The sequence below is a fragment of the Cherax quadricarinatus genome, chromosome 14, assembly GCF_038502225.1.
Source record: "Cherax quadricarinatus isolate ZL_2023a chromosome 14, ASM3850222v1, whole genome shotgun sequence".
NCBI lineage: Eukaryota > Metazoa > Arthropoda > Malacostraca > Decapoda > Parastacidae > Cherax > Cherax quadricarinatus.
In genome coordinates, this window is record NC_091305.1 from 25,936,217 (window position 1) to 25,961,216 (window position 25,000).

Sequence of the window (25,000 nt, forward strand, 5' to 3'; positions counted from 1 at the left end):
AGATGTTACTGATGCTGAGAGCATTGAGACTATCAGATGTTACTGATGCTGAGAGCATTGAGACTATCAGATGTTACTGATGCTGAGAACATTGAGACTATCAGATGTTACTGATGTTGAGAACATTGAGACTATCAGATGTTACTGATGCTGAGAGCATTGAGACTATCAGATGTTACTGATGCTGAGAGCATTGAGACTATCAGATGTTACTGATGCTGAGAGCATTGAGACTATCAGATGTTACTGGTGCTGAGAACATTGAGACTATCAGATGTTACTGATGCTGAGAACATTGAGACTATCAGATGTTACTGATGCTGAGAGCATTGAGACTATCAGATGTTACTGATGCTGAGAGCATTGAGACTATCAGATGTTACTGATGCTGAGAGCATTGAGACTATCAGATGTTACTGATGCTGAGAACATTGAGACTATCAGATGTTACTGATGCTGAGAGCATTGAGACTATCAGATGTTACTGATGCTGAGAGCATTGAGACTATCAGATGTTACTGATGCTGAGAGCATTGAGTCTATCAGATGTTACTGATGTTGAGAACATTGAGACTATCAGATGTTACTGATGCTGAGAGCATTGAGACTATCAGATGTTACTGATGTTGAGAGCACTGAGACTAGCAGATGTTACCGATGTTGAGAGTAACGATGCTGGTTACAACACTTATCATTGTAGTGACTTCTCCAGTTTACTCATCATCTGTTCCCTCTTTCTTCCCATTTTACCCACGCTCCCTGACCCCTAATCATCGTCCTTTCCCTCACCTCCTGTTTACGGCTCCCTTCCTTCCCTTCTGACCCCAGTGGAAATAAGTCACTTTGTCTGGGGATTATCCTAGGTAATTTACACGTATGTCACAATGTATGACAATTGTACTTATGTGTACCTGTACCTAAGTAAACTTACTCCCTCTACTCCTTGCCTTCTGCCTCCCCTCCTCTTCCCTTCTGTTTCTCCTCTCCCTCCTCTCATTCCCTTCCATGGACTGGCCAAACTTGCGGCTAATTGCCAAACTTAAAGCCGCGGTCTGTTGGTTCTGCCTATTTAATAACGCATTGGTGACTGAAACCTCTGGAAGAGGAGCTAGGGGAGGAGAGGGGAAGCAAGGGGAGAGGGGAAGCAAGGGGAGAGGGGAAGCAAGGGGAGAGGGGAAGCAAGGGGAGAGGGGAAGCAAGGGGAGAGGGGAAGCAAGGGGAGAGGGGAAGCATGAGTGAGGGGAGACATAGGTGGAGGTGGAGGGGGGAGAAAGTAGAGAGATGGGGGAAAGTAGGGAAGAAGAAGGGAGCAGCATGGAAAGGACTGGGGAAGGGAGGAGGAAGCAAATGAAAGAGAGGGGAAAGTAGCAAAGAAAGAACGTGGAGGAGGAAAAATAAAGTCAGATATGAGAGAAAGAAGTAAGTTGGTGGGGATTAATGATTAAGGGACGGGGAGGATGTACGGATTCAGGGACGGGGAGGATATAGAGATTAAGGGACGGGGAGGATAAAAGGGATTTGGTAGAGATGAAAGGGACTAGGAAGTGACTGCCTGGTGATAGGGGGAAGGAAAGAGGGGTGGATAAGGAAGGAGTAGACATGGGTGGATGGATGAATGTGTGGATAAGTTTTGGAATTAGGCAGTGAGTGCAGGGACCAGGGATTGGTGGATTACTGGAAAGAGAATTAGGAAAGACTTGATTGAGCCTTGAAACAGCTACCGACATCTCACGAGAAGATTAGTACTGGCACAGGGAAGCGTTAAATCATTAGGAACCAGGGAGCGGATAAATAATGAGACATAAACAGGCTTGATCCAAGGATGGAGAGAAAAGGATAGGTACAAGACAAAGTACCAAAATATAAAAAAGTGATAGTGGTGATCTTGTTTTCGGCCGAGAGAGAGAGAGATTTACATTTCACTGAGAAGGGGGAGGGAGCGCTAAAGTAGTAAGGGTCAAACAGAACTTGTAGAATAGGACTGAGGTTTTATCCCAGGCAGATACAGTACGTAGTTGTAGTCATAGAATATATATTCATTGCGAGCAGCTGTTTTGTGTGACTGACGAGGTACCGCGAGTCACTCGAAATACCCGGAACTCAAAATGTGGAGATGGCTTCTGCTAGCGCTCCAGAAAGATAGACTAACACACACACACACACACACACTCACACACACACACACACACACACACACACATACACACACACACACACACACACACACACACACACACACACACACACACACACACACACATACACACACATCGTGTACGTTAAGCCTATATTGGAGTATGCAGCACCGGTTTGGAACTCACACCTAGCCTAGCACCTAAGGAAATTCGAGAAAGTGCAAAAGTTTGCAACAAGATTGGACCCGGAGCTAACGGGAATGTCCTACGAGGAGAGGTTAAGGGAAACCGGCCTGACGACACTGGAGGACAGGAGAGATAGGGGGGATATGATAACGATATATAAAATACTGAGAGGAATTGACAAGGTGGACAGAGACAGGATGTTCCAGAGATTGGACACAGTAACAAAGGGACACAATTGGAAGTTGAAGACTCAGATGAATCACAGGGATGTTAGGAAGTATTTCTTCAGTCACAGAGTTGTCAAGAAGTGAAATAGTCTGGCAAGTAATTTAGTGGAGGCAGGATCCATTCATAGCTTTAAGAAGAGGTATGATAAAGCTCAATGGAGCAGGAAGAGTGACCCAGTAGCGGCCAGTGAAGAGGTGGGGTCAGGAGCTGTGACTCGACCCCTGCAACCACAACTAGGTGAGTATAAACACACACACACATACACGCACACACTTAAAATTATATGTACTTTTATTTTGCAATTCGAGGAGCGAAAAAACCCACGTGCATTTTATTTCTGTTTTTCTGAAATTTTTGTGATTACGTTTAAAAAACTAATGTTACAAAACTTTTAATCTAACGCTATTGTTTGATGTTTTGTTGATTCCTTCTCATTTTTAGATATTCATTTTACTAATATAATGAGTGGTATTAATAGTAGTAAAGTAACAGTATTAATAGTAATAGTGTTAATAGTAGTATGAGCATTTTTATTTATTAATAATAGAATTAATAGTATTTGTTATATATTATTATTATTATTATTATTATTATTATTATTATATTTTATTGTTATTTACGTTCTTGACGTAGACCTACTGGGTGGTGCCCAGAGCTGCCACCTGACGTTGACCAGTTGATCAGAATGTAGTGTGCCAAGACCTGCTGACCTGGCACTCTTAGTTTAAGACCTACATCATTTTGAACCTAGGTTGGGCTTGGGTACCCACCTAGTTCCCTTTAGCTCTGATGAGCTGGTTACTGTCATGGGACAGCTGTGTACAGAGCCCTACATGAGTGTTCAATGTGAAGCCCATGATCACTGCTCCTCTGCGCTGTTATCACTGTCCTCGCTAGCAACTATGGTATGGTTATAGCCTCTTGCATCAGCTGATGTTTTGTCAGATACTGCTTCGAGTCATCCTTTGTCAAGATTTGCTCGAGTTAGTCCCCAGTAACTGAGAATTTAGTGAAGACTGTCCCCCTGGTAAACCGCGTTTCTCACATATAACTCCTGCCTCCTCTGTCATGACTCTTTTATGACGCGTGTTGACCTTAGGTTCGGTCGGACGGAGGCGCGTCAGTGGGACTGGTCGAGTGAGACTTACCAGTATGACGAGCAGGGACTGCTCTCTTCCGTGTCTTCCCACACCGCACACACCACCAGCTACACCTTCGGTGACACCAGACTGGTGAGTTGTGTTCCTCTTTGGCTCGCTGGAAGCAAAGATGTGACGCACGGGTGAATGTTTTAGTACAGGGATAAATGGGTGAGTGGATGATTCTGTAAGTGCTACAGCGGATGATGGGTGATGCAAGGCAGGAAAGGAGGGTTAATGTTTCTTCTCTATAAGTGGCTGGGTGGATGATGTGTGCTCTTCTACATCAAGAGCCAGGCGAATGAAAAGAGAGAAAAAATATATATTTTTGGTTTGTGAGCCCTCCTTTGTAGCTGACTGGATATATTTCAGTGTATGAATAAGTTTACGAATGAAAAGTTAACGAATGGGCTTGCGTTGTTCCGTGCTCCCTGGTATTTACTCTTGTATATTCACTGATGTTTGGTTGGTACCTCAGTGACTCAGGCTACCAACACGTACCAGTAACAGTGTTGTTCCTCTCTGACGCAGCCAGCCACCATGACCCTGCCCTCTGGTCGTTCCTGGAGGCTCCACTACGATGAGCGGGGCGGCCTCAAGTACGTCACCACACCCACGGGATCCGCCCACTTTTTCTCTATGCAGCCGTCATTCGGATGGTTTGTGTTCTCGTACACTCCACCTGGGTCGACGCATTCGTATAAGCAGTACCTGGACCATGCCGGACGCCTCATGCTCACTGCCTTTCCCGCTGCCTCCGCCAAGGTCCTCTATACCTACACTGAATCAGGACAGCTCAAGGAGATCGTGTCTGGCGACGGTAAGACAGAGTTTTCTTACGGCAGCGACGGCCTCCTGTCAGAGATTATGCACGAGGAGTTGGACCTGGAGTACAAAATGGACCTATTGTACAACGGGCGGCTTCTGCAGGAGCACCGTATCGACTACGGCGCCAGAACTGGCCTCAGCAACGTTAAGTTTACCTATGAACATGATTCTAACTTCCGCGTGACGAGCTTTGCGGGGCGCATCGGCGGCCAGAACTTGCATCCTTTTCCCTTCGCCTACAACCCGTCCACTGGAGGCCCCTCGCAGATCGCCCACTTCACGGTAACCAGGGCGAAGTTAAACGAAACGACCATCCACGATGGCACGGCTATCTTTTCCCGGCAGCTCAACTCTCACCTGCATGTAGCCCAGTCGGCCGTCACCATTCACAACATGGAGGTGTTCAAGCTGCAGATTTTCTACAACCCCGACGGAAAAATAACTCAGACCAAGACGTTCACGCGCAACTACCACAGCAAGCCCTACACCAACACCCGCAACTACACCTATGACGCGGACGGGCAGCTGATCAGTGTGGAGGCCAAGGAGCCGTGGAGCTTCTCCTACGATGCCAACGGCAACATGCTTTCCCTCACTTACTCCACCAACACCATCCCCATGAAGTACGATTCTCAGGATCGTATCGTCAAATTCGGTGAGGGAGTGTACCGCTACGACTCGCGGGGCGCGATCGTACAGAACGCACGCGAGGTCACCTATCACTACAATGCTCGCGGTCTCCTGGTACGGGCAGCTAAGTCCGGCCGCTTCAACATCCGCTATCTCTACGACCACGAGGACCGCCTGGTGGCCAGAAAAGATAACTTTGGAAACGTGACGCAGTTCCTGTATACAGACCAGCGTCACCCGGACCAGGTGACGCACATCTACAGCCCTCGTGACGGGAACCTCATCACTCTGCTCTACGATGACCGAGGACATATCATCTTCGCACAGGTGAGATAAGTGTTCAAAAAATATATTCCACATAATGTTAAGGGGAAAGAATTTCCGTGAGCTGTGCTGAGTGACTACTGGCCTTGCATAGACCATAAACGAAAAATCAATGATCACTCCTAAAATTTTAAGCATTTGGATGATTTATAACGCCATTGGGGCACGTTTTTCACGGTTTAAGTGTTTCGTTTATTCTGCATGTAGTACTTGACAGACCCCGACCTGATTCTGCAAATCTATGTAGTGTTTGGTCAAGATCAGTAAAATAACAGATCACGAAAAAATTAAAAAGGCACAATACCGTGACTGGAACAAATACACAAATAATCCCCACATAGGAGAATGAAGCTTAATGGTTCAAATCGGACCGAAATGTCGTCATACGTTTCATTCTCCTATGTGCAGGTTATTTGTGTATATAAACAGCTCATGATTCCTGCCATCCCTTGATGCAGGTGTACCGTAACAAATACTACATCGCGACGGACGAGTGCGGCACACCGGTGATGGTGTTCAACAAGTACGGTGAGGTGGTGCGCGAGATGATGCGCTCCCCCTACGGTCACATCATGTACGACTCCAACCCATACCTTTACCTCCCTGTGGACTACTGCGGCGGCCTCCTCGAGACCCGCACTGAACTCGTCCACATGCCCCGGGGGCGCATCTACGACCCACTCATAGGTACGACCTGAGGTTGCTGCCTCTCCTCCTACTCCTTCAATCTCTAATCATAATGCATCTAATATTGTAAACAAATACCAGCATGTGTTCTTGCAATTTTCTCCAGTATGGCTAATTCATTACAAAATAGTGATAAATGCAGTGTATTGAGTTTCTTTCCCTATATCCCTATATCTCCCATTTCCCATTTATTTCTCCCTCCCATGCCCTTCTTTGTATCCCTCTTTTCATTTCTTTCTCTCCCTTTCTTCCTCCTTCACTTTTCTAGTTATTTTCTTCCCATTTTTGCTATGTTACCGTTATTTACGCCGATTATATCCAATTCCTTTCCTACTTTTCCTTCCTCTCCCTCTCCTCCCTGCTTATTCAGCACTCATTCCTACCTCTCCACCCTTTCCCCTTCCTCCCCTCTTCCCAAACCACTTAATTAGAACATGGTAATTTAGGTACAAATTTTGCAAGTGACCACTCAATTAAACTGGCTGTTCGAATGAGGATATTAAAGTCCCCGTTCAAAATCATCCGCAGATGATTCAGTCTCGGGTCCTACACACTTGGGTCTGAAACTAACGTTTCGCGTCTCAGTAATTTAGTTTCATTCTCGTGGGTTTCCTTCTTTCAAACCTTTGTGTTTACCCTTCACGCTTCTGCCCTCTAATATTCCCGTGAATGATGAACCAAGTGTTTTTTTGTGTGTGTACGCAGGCCAGTGGCTGTCACCAGCGTGGGAGGACGTCCTCAACAACATTCTCACCCCGGGCAAGCTCTCCCTCTACCGTTTCAATGGCAACGATCCTATCAACGTTCATCTCACTCACTGGAAGAACTACGGTAAGTAACTTCACCCACTAGGAAAGCTCGGTCTTTGACTTTTTCGTCCACTGGAGCAACTATTGCTAGTTGCTTCAAACATTAACACAACAAATTGTTCCGCGCGTTCTTTCACGCAGTGACTATTGTTTTTTTCACTCACTAGGTAGAAATTACATAAGTTTCATCCTGCCACTAGAAAGGAAATTTGGTATGTTCCTTCACCCACTGGGTAGGCGCTACAGTATGTCAATTCACTCACTGAGAAGATGATACAGTATGTGCCTTCACTCACCTACCTGGAGGGCTACCTGGACTACCTGGAGGAATGAAAATAACTATGGAATGGAAAAGAATTATGGTATGAAAAAGATCTATGGAATGTTCCTTCACCGAATGTAAGACCCATAGAAGGTTCCTTCAGATCTGTGCATTCATCTATTGAAACAACATAAACAGCAGCACAGTTTCTCTAGAGTCTAGAATCAGAGTGACTGCTGTCAGGTATGTTTTATGAAAGTTGTACAATAATCTAAATACGCCATCACTTCTCTTCAATACATAGTTTGTTACTGATACTTCACCAGGTACAAGAACATTCGCCAATAATGCTACGATGCAAACGATGCTACTTAACGAGGTGTTTGTTACCTTGAAGTATGCTGTCTTTAAGAGGGAATTGGACAGACACCTAAAGTCAGTACCTGACCAGCCGGACTGTTGTTCGTACGTCGCTTTGCGTTCGGCCGGCAGTGACATCCTGGTTGATCAGGCCCTGATCCACCACGAGGCCTGGTCATGGACCGGGCCGCGGGGGCGTTGATCCCCCGGAACACTCTCCAGGTATACTCCGGGTATAGTACTTGATCCTGGTGAAGGGCTTTTGCTACACACAAACTGGAACCTTCCTTCCATTCCTGGGGTGAAACCCTTGATTACCTCCCATTCCCCAGGCTCTATGTGATCCTTACGGGGTTGAGTTGTTCTCACGAAGAATAAATTTTACGGTGATATGGACTCCGTTTTCTGTGTTGCAGACTACAAGGCGTGGCTGGCGCGGCTGGGATACAACCTGGAAAGTCTTGCCCCTCAGCTGGCGTGGGCGTCCCGCACCCCACGCCCTCCCCCGTCCCTGTGGCAAGCCTTCACTCGCGCCCCTATTTTACCAATGCGCGCAGCCTCCTCCCCATTCGCTCAACAGGTACGATATTCACTCGTTGTTCTTTGGTCGGTTAATAGGGTTTGAAATCTGTCGACTACTCAAGGTTGCATGTGACCTGTTTACCACTAGTCAAGAGCGGTAAACAGGTTAATCTCTGAAATAGGGAATAAAGTAAATTCTCAGCTTGTATATACACCGAAAGACATACATTTCTCGATCTATATTTCCAATTAACTGCATATGTTTTAATCTTTTCTTGATTAAAAACGAAAAACTTTCAGTTTCGAAGTTTTGTGTTACCTTTCAAGTAAATGAATGTTAACATACTGCACGAGTTCTTTTCATTATTTATGTAAAGTTCAAGGGCTGGTGACGGCTCAATCCTCTGTCCTCTGCGTTTCAAGAGTTACATTTGTGACGTAAGATATTAGCGAGGTGCTAATCGAGGTGACGCAGTTTGAGTGGTTTTCTGGTCTTAAAAATAATTACGAATTAGATATGGAGCCATAACAGGCATGGTAACACTGGATGTATTTATGCTGGTATATTTTTGCAAGTCAACTAGACATAGTATTCTTCAAGTTATACATGACAACGTCAACTAATTTTTAGCTGGGCGAATATATCACTGATACCGAGATTCCAGTAACATGTTGCTGACCCCCAGCAATAAGCACATTACTGATACTCTGACCCCAGCAGCACATCACAGATACTCTGACCCCAGCAACACATCATTGACACTGACCCTCAGCAACACATCACAAATACTCTGACCCCAGCAATAAACCCATCACTCTAACATACCACAGTGCATAGAAACACTTCTAGTTGGACGAATATCAATTAGTCTGGCATGAGGGGTGAGAGAAGCGTTAGCTCGGTAATTTTAGGATCGCCTTGCCACGGTTCGAGTCTCGCCCACTCCTTGAGTTACTGAAACTCTTACCCGAGTAATTCTGCTTCCATAGCTGATCTGAAATTAATGAAAGTGAAAAAGTCTTCGTATTTCTGTACCTGTATGCATAATGAATATTTAAAGTCTTGGAGTTTCTTAGTGTTACTTTGTCAGGGAGAATCAGCTCACTGGCTTATTCGGGAGTGTCTTAGATAGTGAGAGATTTAGTGGTGTAGTTAAGCAGGAGGCTGCTGGATTTTGTACAGATCCTTTTTAGAGATTTTCTCGTTAATTTATTATATATAGTGATGTTAAATTTTACAGACGTGATTAAGCTAACAAATTATTATTATTATTATTATTATTATTATTATTATTATTATTATTATTAGTCCGTTAACTCTATTGTATTCTGCTTCTTCTTGATGCGGCACTGTAGGTGGTGGGTGTGGGGTGTGTAAGTGGTCTGGTGCTGACACTGGAGGAGGCCGCCCATACCACCGCCCGCTTGTCAACCCTAGCGCCCACACGGCTCCGACATGACTTCTGGCCCCACCGTCACAAGGTAGGTTCAACCAACACAAGCCACCGTCCTGTGGCTGCAGCAGTTTGCAACAAACTCACAAATTTGAAATGAAAACTGGACGACGTTTCAGTTGGCTCCAGATCATTATCATGTCTGGTGACTTAATAATGTTCCAGCACGGACCCAAGCGTCACCGTGTTTTCATTTCTAATTTGTGGAGTGTGAATGTGTGTCCTTCGTTGCCTGTCTGGGAGAGAGAGAGTGAGAGAGAGAGAGTATAATGATGATGATGCATAGAACAAGTGCTAGACATCATCCCTGTGTCACCTGTATGCGGTTATTTGATGTAACTGGATACATGAATTGGTTATAAGTGCACCTTAAAGTAGGCGATGTATGGGGTGTCAAACCTTTATATTACTTGGCTGTGTGTGCAGCATATAGTGGGCGATATACTGAGCATAAACTCTTCACGTGGTTTATTATATTTACATGCAACACTAGACCCAAGTGGGTCAGCAAACACAAGTATTTGTAATCTGCTCACAGTGGACCTTCAGGGACGTTCCTTGATGCTTGTGAGGGGCTCTTGATCTAGGGAATTAGATCTGTGCTCGAGATGCTTTCTATCTCATCCCCCCTTCCCTAACAGATGCTGTATAATCCTTAAGGATTTAGCGCTCCCCAATGATGATGATGATAATAATAAAAATAATAATGCTGAGAGTGAGATACCTGTACTTAGCAGTCTGCCCTTGTGTGTGTGCTGCAGGTGGAGATCTCTGCGGTGCCAGGGCCATTTGGCGAGGGTTTGCTGGTGTCCTGTGTAGAGGGCCGTGCCATGATCACTGCCACGGACCAGGCCAACCCCATCTTCAGGGATGTCCTCACCTCAGTCTTCAACAACTCCCTCCTGCTCGACATCACCCTTACCACGCATAACACACACGTCTTCTACTTCGTCAAGGTAAATGCTTTGTCCCGTTATATGTATAAACTTAAGACAGGTAGAAAAACTACATAATTAATTTAAACTGCAAACGTTTTTCTTGAAATTTCACATTACCTTAAAAAGCGAGAGGCTACAAAAGAGCTTGAGATTTTGATTACCATACATTGTGATTTTATATATATATATATATATATATATATATATATATATATATATATATATATATATATATATATATATATATATATATATAAGACAAGCTACAGGGGTGTGGAAATCTTCTCATTGCGTCATCAGGAGCTGTGCAATGTTGCAAGGCTGCAACAGGAGAAATAGGGTAAGTTTTTCCGAGTATGGTACCGCGATGGCACCAGCCTCTGTCTGCGCAATGATTTCCACCCCCCTCCTCCCCCGTAGCTTGTCTTGCATTGTTAAGATCGCCTGTCTGAGATTGTTTTGCATATATATATATATATATATATATATATATATATATATATATATATATATCTATATATATATATATATATATATATATATATATGTTGTGCCGAATAGGCAGAACTTGCGATCTTGTCTTAAATAGCAACGCTCATCTTGCCATATAGGACAAGTGAAAATTTGTGTATGCAATAATTTCGCAAAGATCATTCTGAACCTAACGAAAAAAAATATATTTCGTTGTGTTTGTTTAGTATTAAATTATTGTAAACAAATCTAAAATATATTTAGTTGGATTAGGCTAAAATAAATTATGCTTGTTATAATAAGCTTAGGTAAGTTTTCTAAGATGCTTTTGGTGCAAAATTATAATTTTTTACATTAACATTAATGAAAAAATATATCTTTAAACGTACAACAGAAAATTTTAGAAAGGACTTAATTTTAAATGAGTTCTTGCTAATTGACCAGTTTTACATATTCGGCACGACATATATATATTTATATATATATATATATATATATATATATATATATATATATATATATAGATATATATATATAAATACACTCTAGTAATTTCTCGAGGTGTACAAATAACAATAAACTGTGTTGTGAACATGGGATTTCAACATTAGGGTTTCAAATTAACGCGTCAGTCACATCAGCGTCTTAACCGCTACTCAGCAAAACTTTTAGTTCTGAATCTTGTTGTTAAGCAGCCTTCTGAAGGGCTCCAGTCTCCAGCACGAACACAGTTTTACAGAATTTATTTTATATACAGAATATATTGCATTTATATGCTCTGTAAAACTGTGGTAAATTTACATTTGCCAATTGAGAAAGTTAACTTCAAATGCTATCTTCACTAAGGCAACTCTAATCTTTTGCAGAAAATCTTTGTCGAGACTACGTCATGTTGAGTAACAGGACACAAGTGCAACTAATTTGACATTTTATTGTGGCAACGTTTCGCTCTCCAGGAGCTTTGTCAAGCCGTTACAAACAATACATGGACACAGAGGGTATATGTAGGCTTAGAGTGATATGCAGTGCTAGTGATAGTAATAGTAGTAGTACATCAGCAAGAGAGACTATGTGATGGCAGGGTTTACTGTTTTCAGGAGGATTCTTGCTAAGACTTCAGAGATGATGAAACTGCCTTTGTTTTTGTTTAATTGTAATAGAAACAGCGATTAGTGATGATTCAAGGCACTTGCGCCTGCGGAAATTAGTTTGTTTGATCACTTATTAGGCGTCCCTGAATTTCATGAGATGATTGGTGGAATTTCGGTGTTGTACGCAGGCGTTGTTCAAGTTATCGTTCCTACATGCATAAATGTGTTCATTGAGGCGGGTGTCGAGGTTTCTTGCTGTTTCACCTAAATAAATCTTGTCGCAGCCTCCACAGGGTATAGTGTTGACTGCGTTGACTGTGTTGACTGTATAGTGTTACTGCGTTGACTGTGTTGACTGTATAGTGTTACTGCGTTGACTGGTTCATGGTTCTTGGTTTTTGTCCTGGCAAAAATTTACCAGCACAAATAAGCCAATGAGACAGGTAGATGTAACGTCTTTGCAGTTAATATATTTTTTACAGGCAAACCTAAGATTTTGGCATAAAAAAGACTTATAAGATCACGCTTCGCCACTTGGTTTATGGAATACTTACGGACTGAATTGTGTTAAGGAGCCAGGGGTACCTAGTGGAGTCCTGGTGGACAAATTTTGGGTATTGCTGCCTTGACAGACCTGATTGAAGCATGTAGGTGATATGCTAAGCTGTCAATGTGGCAAGAAGGGTAGTAGTTTTGTACCTTGGGTACAATGAATGATAAACGTGATGTAGAATTCCCCACCTCTTTTTTTTTTGATGGGCAGATCAACCTGGTTAACGATTGTTGAAAGAAATCAGTGTACGGGAAAGATACTCGAGCGCAGTCATACATTATTTTCTCGTGTCTCCACCACCACCACTACTACTTTATTACTGTTACCACACACACCACCACCACTTACCACCACTACCTACCACCACCACCCACCACCACCACCTACCACCACCACCCACCACCACCACAAACACCACCACCTACCACCACCTTACTTCATCTCCGTCACTCACCCAGGGGAAAAGCACATTCACCCTTGCGAAATCTCGTTAATCACCCCGTCCCCTGAAATCCTCCCCGGGGAAATCCCCGCTCAGATATGGCTGCAATTTTCCAAAATCCTCGGCCTTAATCGCTTGCCCATTTGGAGTAATCGCCTTAATTATTGCGAAATTCCAAGTTCCATACCTGTATAGGGTGGCGATGAGAGGAGGAAGAGTTGAGGGGAAATGAGAAGTTTGGAAGGATAGAGGAACAGTTGAAGGAGGGGGAAGGAGAGGAGGGGAATGAAAGTTGATGGGAGAAAGGAAGAGTTGAGGTAAGGGAGGGAGGAAAAGTTGAGGGAAGGAAGGGAAGGATGAAGAGATGGCTACAGTAACTCCAACAATTCCCAACTAACCAATTAACTGGAAATGAAAATGAGATGACGTTTCCCTCCGTATCCTTGGATAAAGGATTAAAACTCTTGATGGTAGAGTACTGGCTATGTGCTCCCTCAGTGATGTCACATTACAAGTGATCTGCTACTTTGATCATGTTAGATAACGGGTAATCTGCTATATTAATCTGCTACCTTAATGATGTTAGATAACAGGTGATCTGCTACCTTAATGATGTTCGGGTATAAGTGATCTGTTGCCTTAATGACCCTCGTGCAGTCGACAGGCTTTAAACTTAAAACACTCAAACTAATTTCTCGGTGTGTATGGACACAGTTTACCTAAATCGTTTTTGTGGTGGGGGGGATTGAGGGGGAAGGTAAAACCATATTGTTAATCTAGAGCTCGATAGGCCCTAAATTTAACTAAATCCTCTCAAGAGAATCGTTATAAGTTGTTATACTTAATTTTATGTAAATGGTTAACCCGTGTTGGTCATTCAGGACTGGTGAAGGCTCTATCTTACGTTCGCTAATTGCGACACAGACACGTTGCCTAACTGTTAACTAACTCTCACTCCTAACTCTCTCCCCAACAGGAGAACTATTGGAAAGCGTCTGAGGACATGACGCAGTTGAACCGTCTAGGCGGGGAGGTGAACATTACAATCCACGAGCCCTCCTCCTCCCAGCCTCTCACCCCCACAGAAGAAGGATCAGACAAGTTTGTTGATGTGAAGCTCCACAGCGCCTCAGCTGTCATCCACATCCGCTATGGCACCACCATCTTGCAGGAGAAGAAACGGCTCCTCAGACACGCCAAGAAGGTGAGGAGGGAAGAAGTGGTAGGGGAAAGAGTGGTGGGTATGGAAAGGAAGGTAAGTGGGGTAAAAAAAAATTATCTGCGATTTATAATAAAATATATATTTATAGTACATTGGTATTATGTTAAACTACAGAATTTGTAATCAGTAAACCGCTAAGCTCTTCTCTCTCTCTCTCTCTCTCTCTCTCTCTCTCTCTCTCTCTCTCCTTGATAGAGTAACCAAGCTTGCAATGTTTACCTTCCATTCATGCCTGGGTCGTTCATCTCCGGTCTCATCCCCAGGTGGCCATCCGGCGTGCTTGGTCCGAGGAACGCGACCGTCTGTCTTCTGGCCTTCCGGGGACAGTAGAGTGGTCGTCCAGCGAGACAGAAGAACTACTGTCCCGGGGCGCCGTCAGCAGCTACACTGCCCGCTATCTCCATCCCCCTGAGACCTACCCAGCGCTCCTTGACGATCCCACCAACGTTCGCTTCTTCAAGGATACCAAAAGAACCAGACGAAACTCAAAGACGCGGAGGAGATCACACAGATGCCGCAAGTGGTGGAAGGGACTCTGCTAGGTTCAACCCCTTTCTGCCACCTTCATCCCTTTCTGCTCTTTCCTGTGGCGCTGCTTCAGTTTGTTCGTCGTGACAGCTGTGCTAAAAAAAGGGGGATATTGTACTTGTATTGTCCCTTGTTTACGGCTGCTGTAACATCTAAGAGTGTGCAGCTGATGCTCCACGCGACAGCTGTGCAAGGAAAGAACAGTTGTGCCTCTGCTTGTAGCATCTGCAACGGAGGATTGCAAGACAGAAACAAGGGAGTGGTGAATGTGCTTGTAACTCTGATCATTTCGTCCGGTTTAATGATTATGTTCTACTCTGCCCAGACAGAGAGAGAGTAACAAGAGCCTCTGGCAGAATGATCCTCCCTAGCGCCGTGACTGTGGAGGAAAAGAGAGATCGTGACCAGACTGAAGACTGCAGCTGTCTCCTCCCGGGAGCTATGGAGGCGGCTCCCACCTTTGTCTTAGACCTTCGAAAACACAAGAGACATTGTTCTTTTTCTTTTCTCTGAATTTAATAGACATTCATCAGCAAATTTTTAAAATTTGAATGAAAGATGTTGAGGCATGTCCCGGTGTGCGTGCGCGGGTGTTTGTGTGTATGCTTGCGCGTGTGCTTGCAAGAGAGAGAGAGGACCATTTGAAAACAGTAACTTATGCACTTCGACGTCCGTTTAATATGAACAAAAAAAAACACTTCATGTAAGGTGAAATAAAAAGACATGTATATGAGAGAATGAAGAACTCTTGATGAAATCAAACCGTTGTGAATTCAACTGTTTTTTCAATCAGAACTCGACATGTTGATGAAATGACAGTGTACTGAAAAGGTGAAATGAACAAGTATCTAGTGGCAGTGCACTGGCAAGCTGAAGTGAACAAGTATCAAGTGGCAGTGTACTGGCAAGCTGAAGTGAACAAGTTGTTGGAGTAGCGGCGTATTGAGAAGCTGAATTGAACAAGTGTACTGGTAAACTGAATTCCTCGAGCAGGGCTTGTGCTTTATAATAGTTAAGCCTCACTTTTGTCCAGAGGATCACTTCACGTTAGAAACATTGAGACTGCATGTGATAACTGTACTCTGCAGAATGCACACATTTTTACTGTCATTTACAGACTCAACAATGAAGCTGAGTCTCATTTACATACGATGCATGAATATATTAAGTGTCCATTCGCTGTAAAAGTGAAGGGGGAAACATATTTTGATATTTGTATTTTATTAAACACCGAGAGAACTTATTGAAAACAAACAGGAAAAACATAGCTGGTGATACATGAGAGTGCAGTGGCAAGGGCGGAGGTGGCTGTTGAACTAGTTGTTGATGACATATTATGAGAACTTGGTATACAGTGATTAGTGCTGTGGAAAACGTATTCGGCAGGAGCGTCAGTGACAGCGGCCCTGCCGTCAGCTCTCTCGATAACCATTCAGGTCCTTCAATTGTCAGCTGCTCGGATGTGAGGTGAGATATGACAGGCCACACACTGACAATGCTGGACACTCTGGCATCCCTTGCTGACTCAGCCACTGGTTACCCTTGCTGACTCAGCCACTGGCCAGGCAAGGGCATCGGTGGCAACTCCACACTTCCTGTTACAGACCTTGTGAATGAATTAACCAGAGTTGTGTTGTGACCGGTGTAGGGAACGTCGCTAGTCTCACTCCTTCACTTAGAAACCATCGATATCAAAGAGCTTTTTCACAGTAGAACTACATATTGAGATTATGTATATATATATATATATATATATATATATATATATATATATATATATATATATATATATATATATATATATATATATATATATATATATATATATATAATTCACATACAATATATATGTAGGTATATATACAAAGTAGAATAATCTTGCAGAGAATTAGCCACCTTCTAGGCAAGGTAGTACCATCTCACATCACCGGCGCTTATCTTAGGCATACAAAAGTAAAATTCTGACTTTCAAGACAGTTATTTACAAGCGTTTTTGTTTTGTGTTTATTTATCAACTAGAAGAATTATATCTCGACGAGGTTAATTAACGTTCAAGGTTGCAGAGGACGAGGCTGTGACGTGTGGTCGTCGTCTGTGTCACGAAGATTTACCGCTGCAGATACCGTGGCTGTAAGAGTCTGAAACTAGTCTGTGCTATGGACATTCAAGCTAGACGGTATTTCAGTTTGTCCTGGCGTTAATAACGCTCCGATACCGAAAAAAGTGCCGTCTAGTTTTGATTTTCAGTTCGTGGGCTAGTGTCTCGTGTCCTACCTGAGTGGAGGGAAGGGTGCCACACCCCAGGAAGGGTGCCACGTCCCACCACCCCAGGGATGGTGCCACACCCCAGGGAGGGTGCCACACCCCAGGGAGGGTGCCACGTCCCACAACCCCAGGGGGGTGCCACGTCCCACCACCCCGGGGAGGGTGCAACGTCCCACCACCCCAGGTAGGGTGCCACGTCCCACCACCCCAGGTAGTGTGCCACGTCCCACCACCCCAGGTAGGGTGCCACGTCCCACCACCCCAGGTAGTGTGCCACGTCCCACCACCCCAGGGGGGTGCCACCCCCTCACAATCGTCGCAAGCCACAAAGAGTCAACCTCTCAACTTTTTCATCCATTACACAATGAATAAATCTTGTGTTTATTTCCAAACTTTTCTTAATATAAACTACGTTTGTATAATGATTTAAACCAAAGAATTATATAATATTTTTAACAACTAGTATTAGCTGAAAATTGCCACATACAGATAATTGCATATTATACATATTTTTACAATAACTATGGCTTGTTTTATGTGTATAATGTACTAGTGTGTTTATGTATATATATTTTATGTGAATTATTATTGATGGACAAGTGCTAAACCCGTAGGGAAATGAAAAATAATCAGGTTTGATCTAAGGAAGAGGAGAATAGCTCCAGTTTGTTGGTAAAAAAAAATCATCAGCATCCAGACATGTTTCTCCTTGAAGGAGATACATACTAAGTTTCACTCTTATCTAAAACTACAATTTTCGTAATTTATTCTAAAAAATTATTCTTTTCAGGTCCTTTTCACTTGATATTGATATAATTGATGTTCTTTTGTTTATCGTTTTTATTTCCAACGAGTCATTGATGCCTTGTAAGAAATCCTATTAATTATATGCAGCTAGAAAATAAAAATGCACTATAGGATTTTAAATATTGTAAAAAATTTTTTTTTTATGTAAATTTTGAGTATAATTTGGCAGCTGTTGATCATTAATGTGAGCTTGTATCAGTTGAGATATATATTCATACACTGACTTTAGAACTATGTATATATTTTGAGAGAACTCTGAGGTTTTGAGAATGCATTATATACCTGGAGAGAGAACTGTTTACTCATGTTAGTTCACCGTACTTTGGAAATATTTTTTTTATGTAATTTGAGTAACATGAGAGAGAGCTCTTTCAACTTTGTGAGATAGTTCTGCTCATAGTTTTTTTTTTCTAATTTATTAAAATTTCGTATTTTTTTTTTTTAGCTCTGTAAATGTGTGTGGTGGATATAGATACTCAAAAGAGCTTTTGTTGCTATTGAGAGTTCAGTAGGTTAAGGATTTTTTTCAACTTTGATAGAGCTCTCGGTCCGCCATGCGTTTACTTGATTTGCTTCGAGAGAGCTGTTGTTTATGTGAGGACTCTATGTACTCTGAGAGACCTAATACTTTATGTGAGGACTCGATGTACTCTGAGAGACCTAATACTTTATGTGAGGACTTTCTATACTTTCCTGCTGACGTCAGGACACTGACCGACGTCGGGTGCGAATCACGAGAGAAGGCACAAGGTGCTATTAATTTAAAGTATTTTTATATCCTCCCGAACTTCGCTGTGTATATAACATTATATAGATTCTCTCTCTCTCTCTCTCTCTCTCTCTCTCTCTCTCTCTCTCTCTCTCTCTCTCTCTCTCTCTCTCTCTCTCTCTCTCTCTCTCTCTCATTCAGTGCGTCCTTCCCGGCGCTCCTATTATTTACATAAGCCTCTGAAAAGTTTGAAGGAATTCTCCCCCTTATTATTTATTTGCAGAGTTAGTGATGAGAAATATTTACATAAAATAATCTTTAACTAGCATCAGGTTATATTTAGAATTAAGATTTTATTCTTAAAACAAATGTAACGAAAAAGTAGTCAATGGTTCGAATGGGAGAAAAAAAATGTACACTACATTTTGTCTCAGTGCCTCTTGGTTCATACGAAATGTATATGTCAATGTTTATGTCAATGTTTGCACAGGAATATTGAGTTTAGTTTAAAGGCAGACAATTTTGTATTCCTTGGAGATTCTTAAAACTACTGGTGGAAAATTCTTGGAATCTAAGCCACGTTCCAAGGCCTGATTTTCGGTATTTGGGAACTGAGGATGCCTTTCCAGCATTTAATCATCTATGCCTAAGGCCTGAAGGCCATGTTTCAGGACCTAACCTTCAGTACCTAAAGATTCCAGGTTTTGTTCTAGGGCTTAGCTATCAATATCCAAGGATCCCAGGCCGTGTTCCAGGACTTAACCCGCGATATCCAAGGATCCTAGGCCATGTTCCAGGGCTTGAACCTTGACCCATGATCCCAAGACATGTTCAGGGGGCTTAACCCTCAGCAACTAAGGATCCCAAGCCATGTTCCAGGGCTTACCTATACTCCACCGCCGACTTGCCTTGTCTTATTCTTCAGCATGTCCTTGAAATGCCTTTTATGACTACATAGTCTCTCTTTGTATTGCTTAACTTTGCCGCCAAAGGCATGTTATATACTGTCTTGCTCCCTCCTACCTCGCTCAACACCCCTGGTAAGTTTCACCTGATTGGCCGAGAGCCATCGGAGGTAGCTCGTGATTGGCTGGTGTCAACCAGTAACAAGCCATGTTGTGGAAGTCGTCAGCCAATTCCGGGGTTTCCTGTGGTAAACAATGTGGTGAGGTGGGACTCGGCATGGACGTCTGTACAATATTTCCTCCAAGACTTTATTTTCACGATATTTAAACTACGTTGGAATGAATTTGCCAAAGATTTGCCGTTTATGTCTGTAATGAACACAGAATTCATTGTCACATTTCTTGCTGAGAGCTAAAGAGGAAGATTAAAAATAAGCATTCATCGCATTTATTTAATGTTGTACTATATGTGATCTTTGTAAATATATAATGAATCCTGTACTACGGACTCTTAAGACAAGATGTACATAATGTAGCGTGTGCCCACTCTCCCTTCTGTACATATAGAAGAATGCATTGCAACGTCCCCAGATACTAGGACTCGGCTGAGAGGCAAAATTGCGAAATTCCCTGAACGAGCAGTAAGAAATAACGAGAGAAAATAAAATAAATATCGCTTCTTTAGTAACTTCACGTTGGGTTTCCTCGGCATAGTTGTGTACCTTTTTGTGTGGTCACTTTTCTAGATGTGGACACTTGGATGTCTTAGGAGTTCCCTCTTATGTTGTGTGTTGCAGCCCTTGTCATCTGTCTCTTGACTCTCGCTCTCTCTCCTAACTTCTATATTACCTCTCTCTCTCTCTCTCTCTCTCTCTCTCTCTCTCTCTCTCTCTCTCTCTCTCTCTCTCTCTCTCTGCTATTCCCCTCATTTTCGTCTCTCCTCCCTCTGCTATTCCTCTCCCTTTACTCTCTTTTCTCTTTATTCTCTTCCCCTTTTTTTCTTTCCTCTCTGCTTAAACTCTCACTTTCTCTGCTCTGCTCTCTCCCACTCTCTTCTCTCCACTTCCACTCTCTCCATCTCTCTATTCTCTCGCCCACCTACTTTCTCTGTCTCACACGTTTTAAATAGTTTACGTGTCGCTGCCTTTACCATCAGTTACCTATCCTCCCTGCCTATCCTGCCTTGCTACACTTCATTCAACGTAGATGTATCCATCCCCATCATCTGCTACCTCCACCTCCTTCCCCATGCTACCCTGTATCTTTCCCCTCTTTCCCCCAACCTTTTCACACCATCAGCATCTCAACTTCCCTGACTTCTTTACCCTCGTACTCGCCTCTTCCAACACTTTTCGTTAATATCTGCATCCCCCAAAACCACTTTCCTAAAACACATTTTCATCTTCCATCTGTACCTCAGCCTCCATATCTCAATCTGCCTCCCCTAAAACATATCCCCCCCCTATCTATATTTCCAAACTTCCCCCCCTCTATACTACCAAAGCCCCTTTTCTGTAGCACCCCCTCCCCCATTACTATACCGCTCCCTTCTCTATACCCCCAAGCCCCACTCCCCAAACACACACTTCGCTCTCCCCAAACACACACTTCGCTTCCCCCAACCACAATTCCCCCAGATTTCATCAAAATCCATTAATAAAAAAATTTGCATCCTTCTATCTTGCTTATATTATATCTGTGGGCAGTAAGGAAGTAGAGGATATACCGCACAGGAAGATCTTAAGGTTCAAGTTCCTGTGTTACAAGAGTGGTGCGGCTACCTAGAGAGCCCGTGTGGTATAACTCTGTCTTCCTCAACTGGCCTCCAGGTTTGTATGATCGATGGTTTTGGCTGTTTATAAATGAAAGTGTTTCTATCAAATAAAATGAATAATTTTGTAATGATAGCCTTTGATTCATCCTTCGATGACTTCTGTCATGTGCACCTCCAGAATTTTTATAATGCTATACGAAACAGTGTATTTGAAGGAGTTAAAAAAATAGAGTAAGAAATAGGCTCGTAGCCACCCCTGAAAAGGAAAGACCTCATTTAAATTCAAGAAAACCAAGACGTAAGGGCGACAGTCTTCAATATTTACCTAGCAGTGAAAAAAAAGTACTTGGGTGTTAGCTAAAATAAGATTTTGTTCGGATTTTTAACCCCTGAGGGTTAGCCACCCAGGATATCCCAAGAAAGTCAGGCGCCATCAAGGACTTTCTTATTTCCATTGGGTCCAGCAAGGATAGTTCCTTGACGCTGGTGAGGTGCTCTTGATCTAGGGAATTGGATCTGTGCTCCATTTCCTTTAATTAAGCCTGAATACTTCCATCACCCCCACAGGCGTTGTATAATCCTACGGGTTTAGCGCTTCCCCTTGATAATATTTCCATTGGAGTTCTTTAATCTTGTCCCCCAGGATGTGACCCACACCAGTCAACTTGCTTGCTAGGTGAACGGACACAGCAGGTGTAGGGAAACACTCCCAATGTTTCCACCTGGCCGGGGATCGAACCAAGGACACTCAGTGTGTGGAGGCGAGAGCGTTGGTGACTGTTGTGGCTAGCATCCTGGGGAAGGGGTGGTAGTATACCTCAGATAAGGCTGAGGTATGGTATTACTGGGGAGAGGTGTTAGTATGTATACCTTAGGTCATAAACCTTAGATAAGGTTGAGGTATAACATCCTGGTGGAGAAGAGGTGGTATACCTTACATAAGGCTAAGGTATAGGCACCCGGGGGCAACAGTGGTAATAGACAAGGCTGAGATATGATAACATCCAGGAGTAAGGAGTGGTAGTATCCCCTAGTTAATGCTGAGGTATGATACCCTGGGGGAGGGATGGTAGTATACCGTTTACTAACACTGAGGTAATGATGACAGTTCTTAGCAAGTATTATTATAATCAAAAAGAAGCGCTAAACCCTCTACCCACTATCTTAGCGGGTACAAACAATGTAAACAAGAGAAATTTGATTTATTTTCGGTGGAAGGTTAGGTTAGGTTAGGTTAGGTAAGGTAAGGTTAGGTTAGGTTAGGTTAGGTTAGGTTAGATTAGGTTAGGTTAGGTTAGGTTAGGTTAGGTTAGGTTAGGTTAGATTAGGTTAGGTTAGGTAAGGTAAGGTCAGGTTAGGTTAGGTTAGGTTAGGTTAGGTTAGGTTAGATTAGGTTAGGTTAGGTTAGGTTAGGTTAGGTTAGGTAAGGTAAGGTCAGGTTAGGTTATATTAGGTTAGGTTAGGTTAGGTTCGTCAGGAAACAGGACAAGTGCTTCCTGACGCTGGTTTTAGCCATATGGTGACCCGCGGCTGGAGCTTTTGGTTGTCGGACCGAGGCCTTCCGCTGGCTTACCGGTCCACCCCTTCAAAAATTATGGTCATAAATATAACCATTAGATTTCTCAGTGGACGAACCTTTAAACAGGCTGCCATTTTGCCGGTGAAGGGCTCTTGATTCAAGGAACTGGAGCTACCCTCTTCTTCCTTGGATTAAACCTGCTTACGACAAATTTCCCTACTGCTTTTGTTTACGATAATAATAATAAGAGATAAACCCGCAAAGGTGATACAGTGGCTGCGGATTCTGAAGTTTGATTCAAGGTAATGACAGAAAATAGATCCAATTCCTTGGATTATGAGACCTTCAACAGTTTCAGGGCAATCCCCCCCCCCCATTTCCTTGAAAGGAAAGCCTGTTTATGTACATCTATATAGCGCGTGTGCGCACGTGTGCGCGCGCAGTTTCATCCAGGTTTATGAACTGGTCAGGCTGAGCCAGACTGACTGTCATTTCAACTATATTGATCGGACTTCAAACATCAATAAAACAAACGCAGAAAAGCCGTGCCATTTTCCAACACCTGAAACCCTGGTTATGGGATATTATAATAGACTGGTGGCTTGGTCTACTCTGCTGTGATAATCTGGTGGCTTAGTCTACTCTGCTGTGATAATCTGGTGGCTTAGTCTACTCTGCTGTGATAACATGATGGCTTAGTCGACTCTTCTGTGATAAACTGATGGCTTATTTTACTCTGCTGTGATAACTTGGTGGCTTAGTCTACTCTGCTGTGATTAACATGATGGCTTAGTCTACTCTGCTGTGAAAACCTGGTGGCTTAGTCTACTCTGCTGCGATTAACATGATGGCTTAGTCTACTCTGCTGTGATAACATGATGGCTTAGTCTACTCTGCTGTGATAACCTGGTGGCTTACTATACTCTTCTGTGATAACCTGGTGGCTTAGTCTACTCTATGTGTGATAACCTGGTGGCTTAGTCTACTCTGTTGTGATTACCTGGTGGCTTAGTCTACTTTGCGGTGATAACCTGGTGGCTTAGTCTACTCTGCTGTGATAACCAGGTGGCTTAGTCTAGTCTGCTATGAAAACCTGGCGGCTTAGTCTACTCTGCTGTGATAACATGATGGCTTAGTCTACTCTGCTGTGATAACATGATGGCTTAGTCTAATCTGCTGTGATAAGTGGCTTAGTCTACTCTGCTGTGATATGATGGCTTAGTATACTCTGCTCTGATAACCTGGTGGCTTAGTCTACTCTGCTGTGATAATAATCAGGTGGCTTAGTCTACTCCGCTGTGATAATAATCAGGTGGCTTAGTCTACTCCGCTGTGATAATAATCAGGTGGCTTAGTCTACTCCGCTGTGATAATCAGGTGGCTTAGTCTACTCCGCTGTGATAATCAGGTGGCTTAGTCTACTCCGCTGTGATAATAATCAGGTGGCTTAGTCTACTCCGCTGTGATAATAATCAGGTGGCTTAGTCTACTCCGCTGTGATAATCAGGTGGCTTAGTCTACTCCGCTGTGATAATTAGGTGGCTTAGTCTGCTTCGCTGTGATAATAATCAGGTGGCTTAGTCTGCTTCGCTGTGATAATAATCAGGTGGCTTAGTCTACTCCGCTGTGATAATCAGGTGGCTTAGTCTGCTTCGCTGTGATAATAATCAGGTGGCTTAGTCTACTCCGCTGTGATAATCAGGTGGCTTAGTCTGCTTCGCTGTGATAATAATCAGGTGGCTTAGTCTACTCCGCTGTGATAATAATCAGGTGGCTTAGTCTACTCCGCTGTGATAATCAGGTGGCTTAGTCTACTCCGCTGTGATAATTAGGTGGCTTAGTCTGCTTCGCTGTGATAATAATCAGGTGGCTTAGTCTACTCCGCTGTGATAATCAGGTGGCTTAGTCTACTCCGCTGTGATAATAATCAGATGGCTTAGTCTACTCCGCTGTGATAATAATCAGGTGGCTTAGTCTACTCCGCTGTGATAATAATCAGGTGGCTTAGTCTACTCCGCTGTGATAATAATCAGGTGGCTTAGTCTACTCCGCTGTGATAATCAGGTGGCTTAGTCTACTCCGCTGTGATAATAATTAGGTGGCTTAGTCTACTCCGCTGTGATAATCAGGTGGCTTAGTCTACTCCGCTGTGATAATAATCAGGTGGCTTAGTCTACTCCGCTGTGATAATAATTAGGTGGCTTAGTCTACT

The 25,000-nt window shown here is 43.2% G+C and overlaps 1 protein-coding gene across 6 annotated transcripts in view; it reads left to right on the forward strand.

The window, feature by feature from the left end:
- Ten-a (tenascin accessory) overlaps positions 1-21,397 on the forward strand; it is a 1,550,399-nt gene extending 1,529,002 nt beyond the window's left edge. For all 6 annotated transcript variants that reach the window (XM_070084924.1, XM_070084928.1, XM_070084925.1 and 3 more), the window contains 9 exons: positions 3,649-3,781; positions 4,220-5,473; positions 5,929-6,157; positions 6,863-6,988; positions 8,005-8,168; positions 9,467-9,592; positions 10,326-10,520; positions 14,036-14,263; positions 14,545-21,397. In XM_070084924.1, the coding sequence (XP_069941025.1) occupies positions 3,649-3,781; positions 4,220-5,473; positions 5,929-6,157; positions 6,863-6,988; positions 8,005-8,168; positions 9,467-9,592; positions 10,326-10,520; positions 14,036-14,263; positions 14,545-14,823 (2,734 nt within the window). In that variant the 3' untranslated portion in view covers positions 14,824-21,397. The remainder of the gene's footprint in view (positions 1-3,648; positions 3,782-4,219; positions 5,474-5,928; positions 6,158-6,862; positions 6,989-8,004; positions 8,169-9,466; positions 9,593-10,325; positions 10,521-14,035; positions 14,264-14,544) is intronic.
- Positions 21,398-25,000: the final 3,603 nt, after the last annotated feature.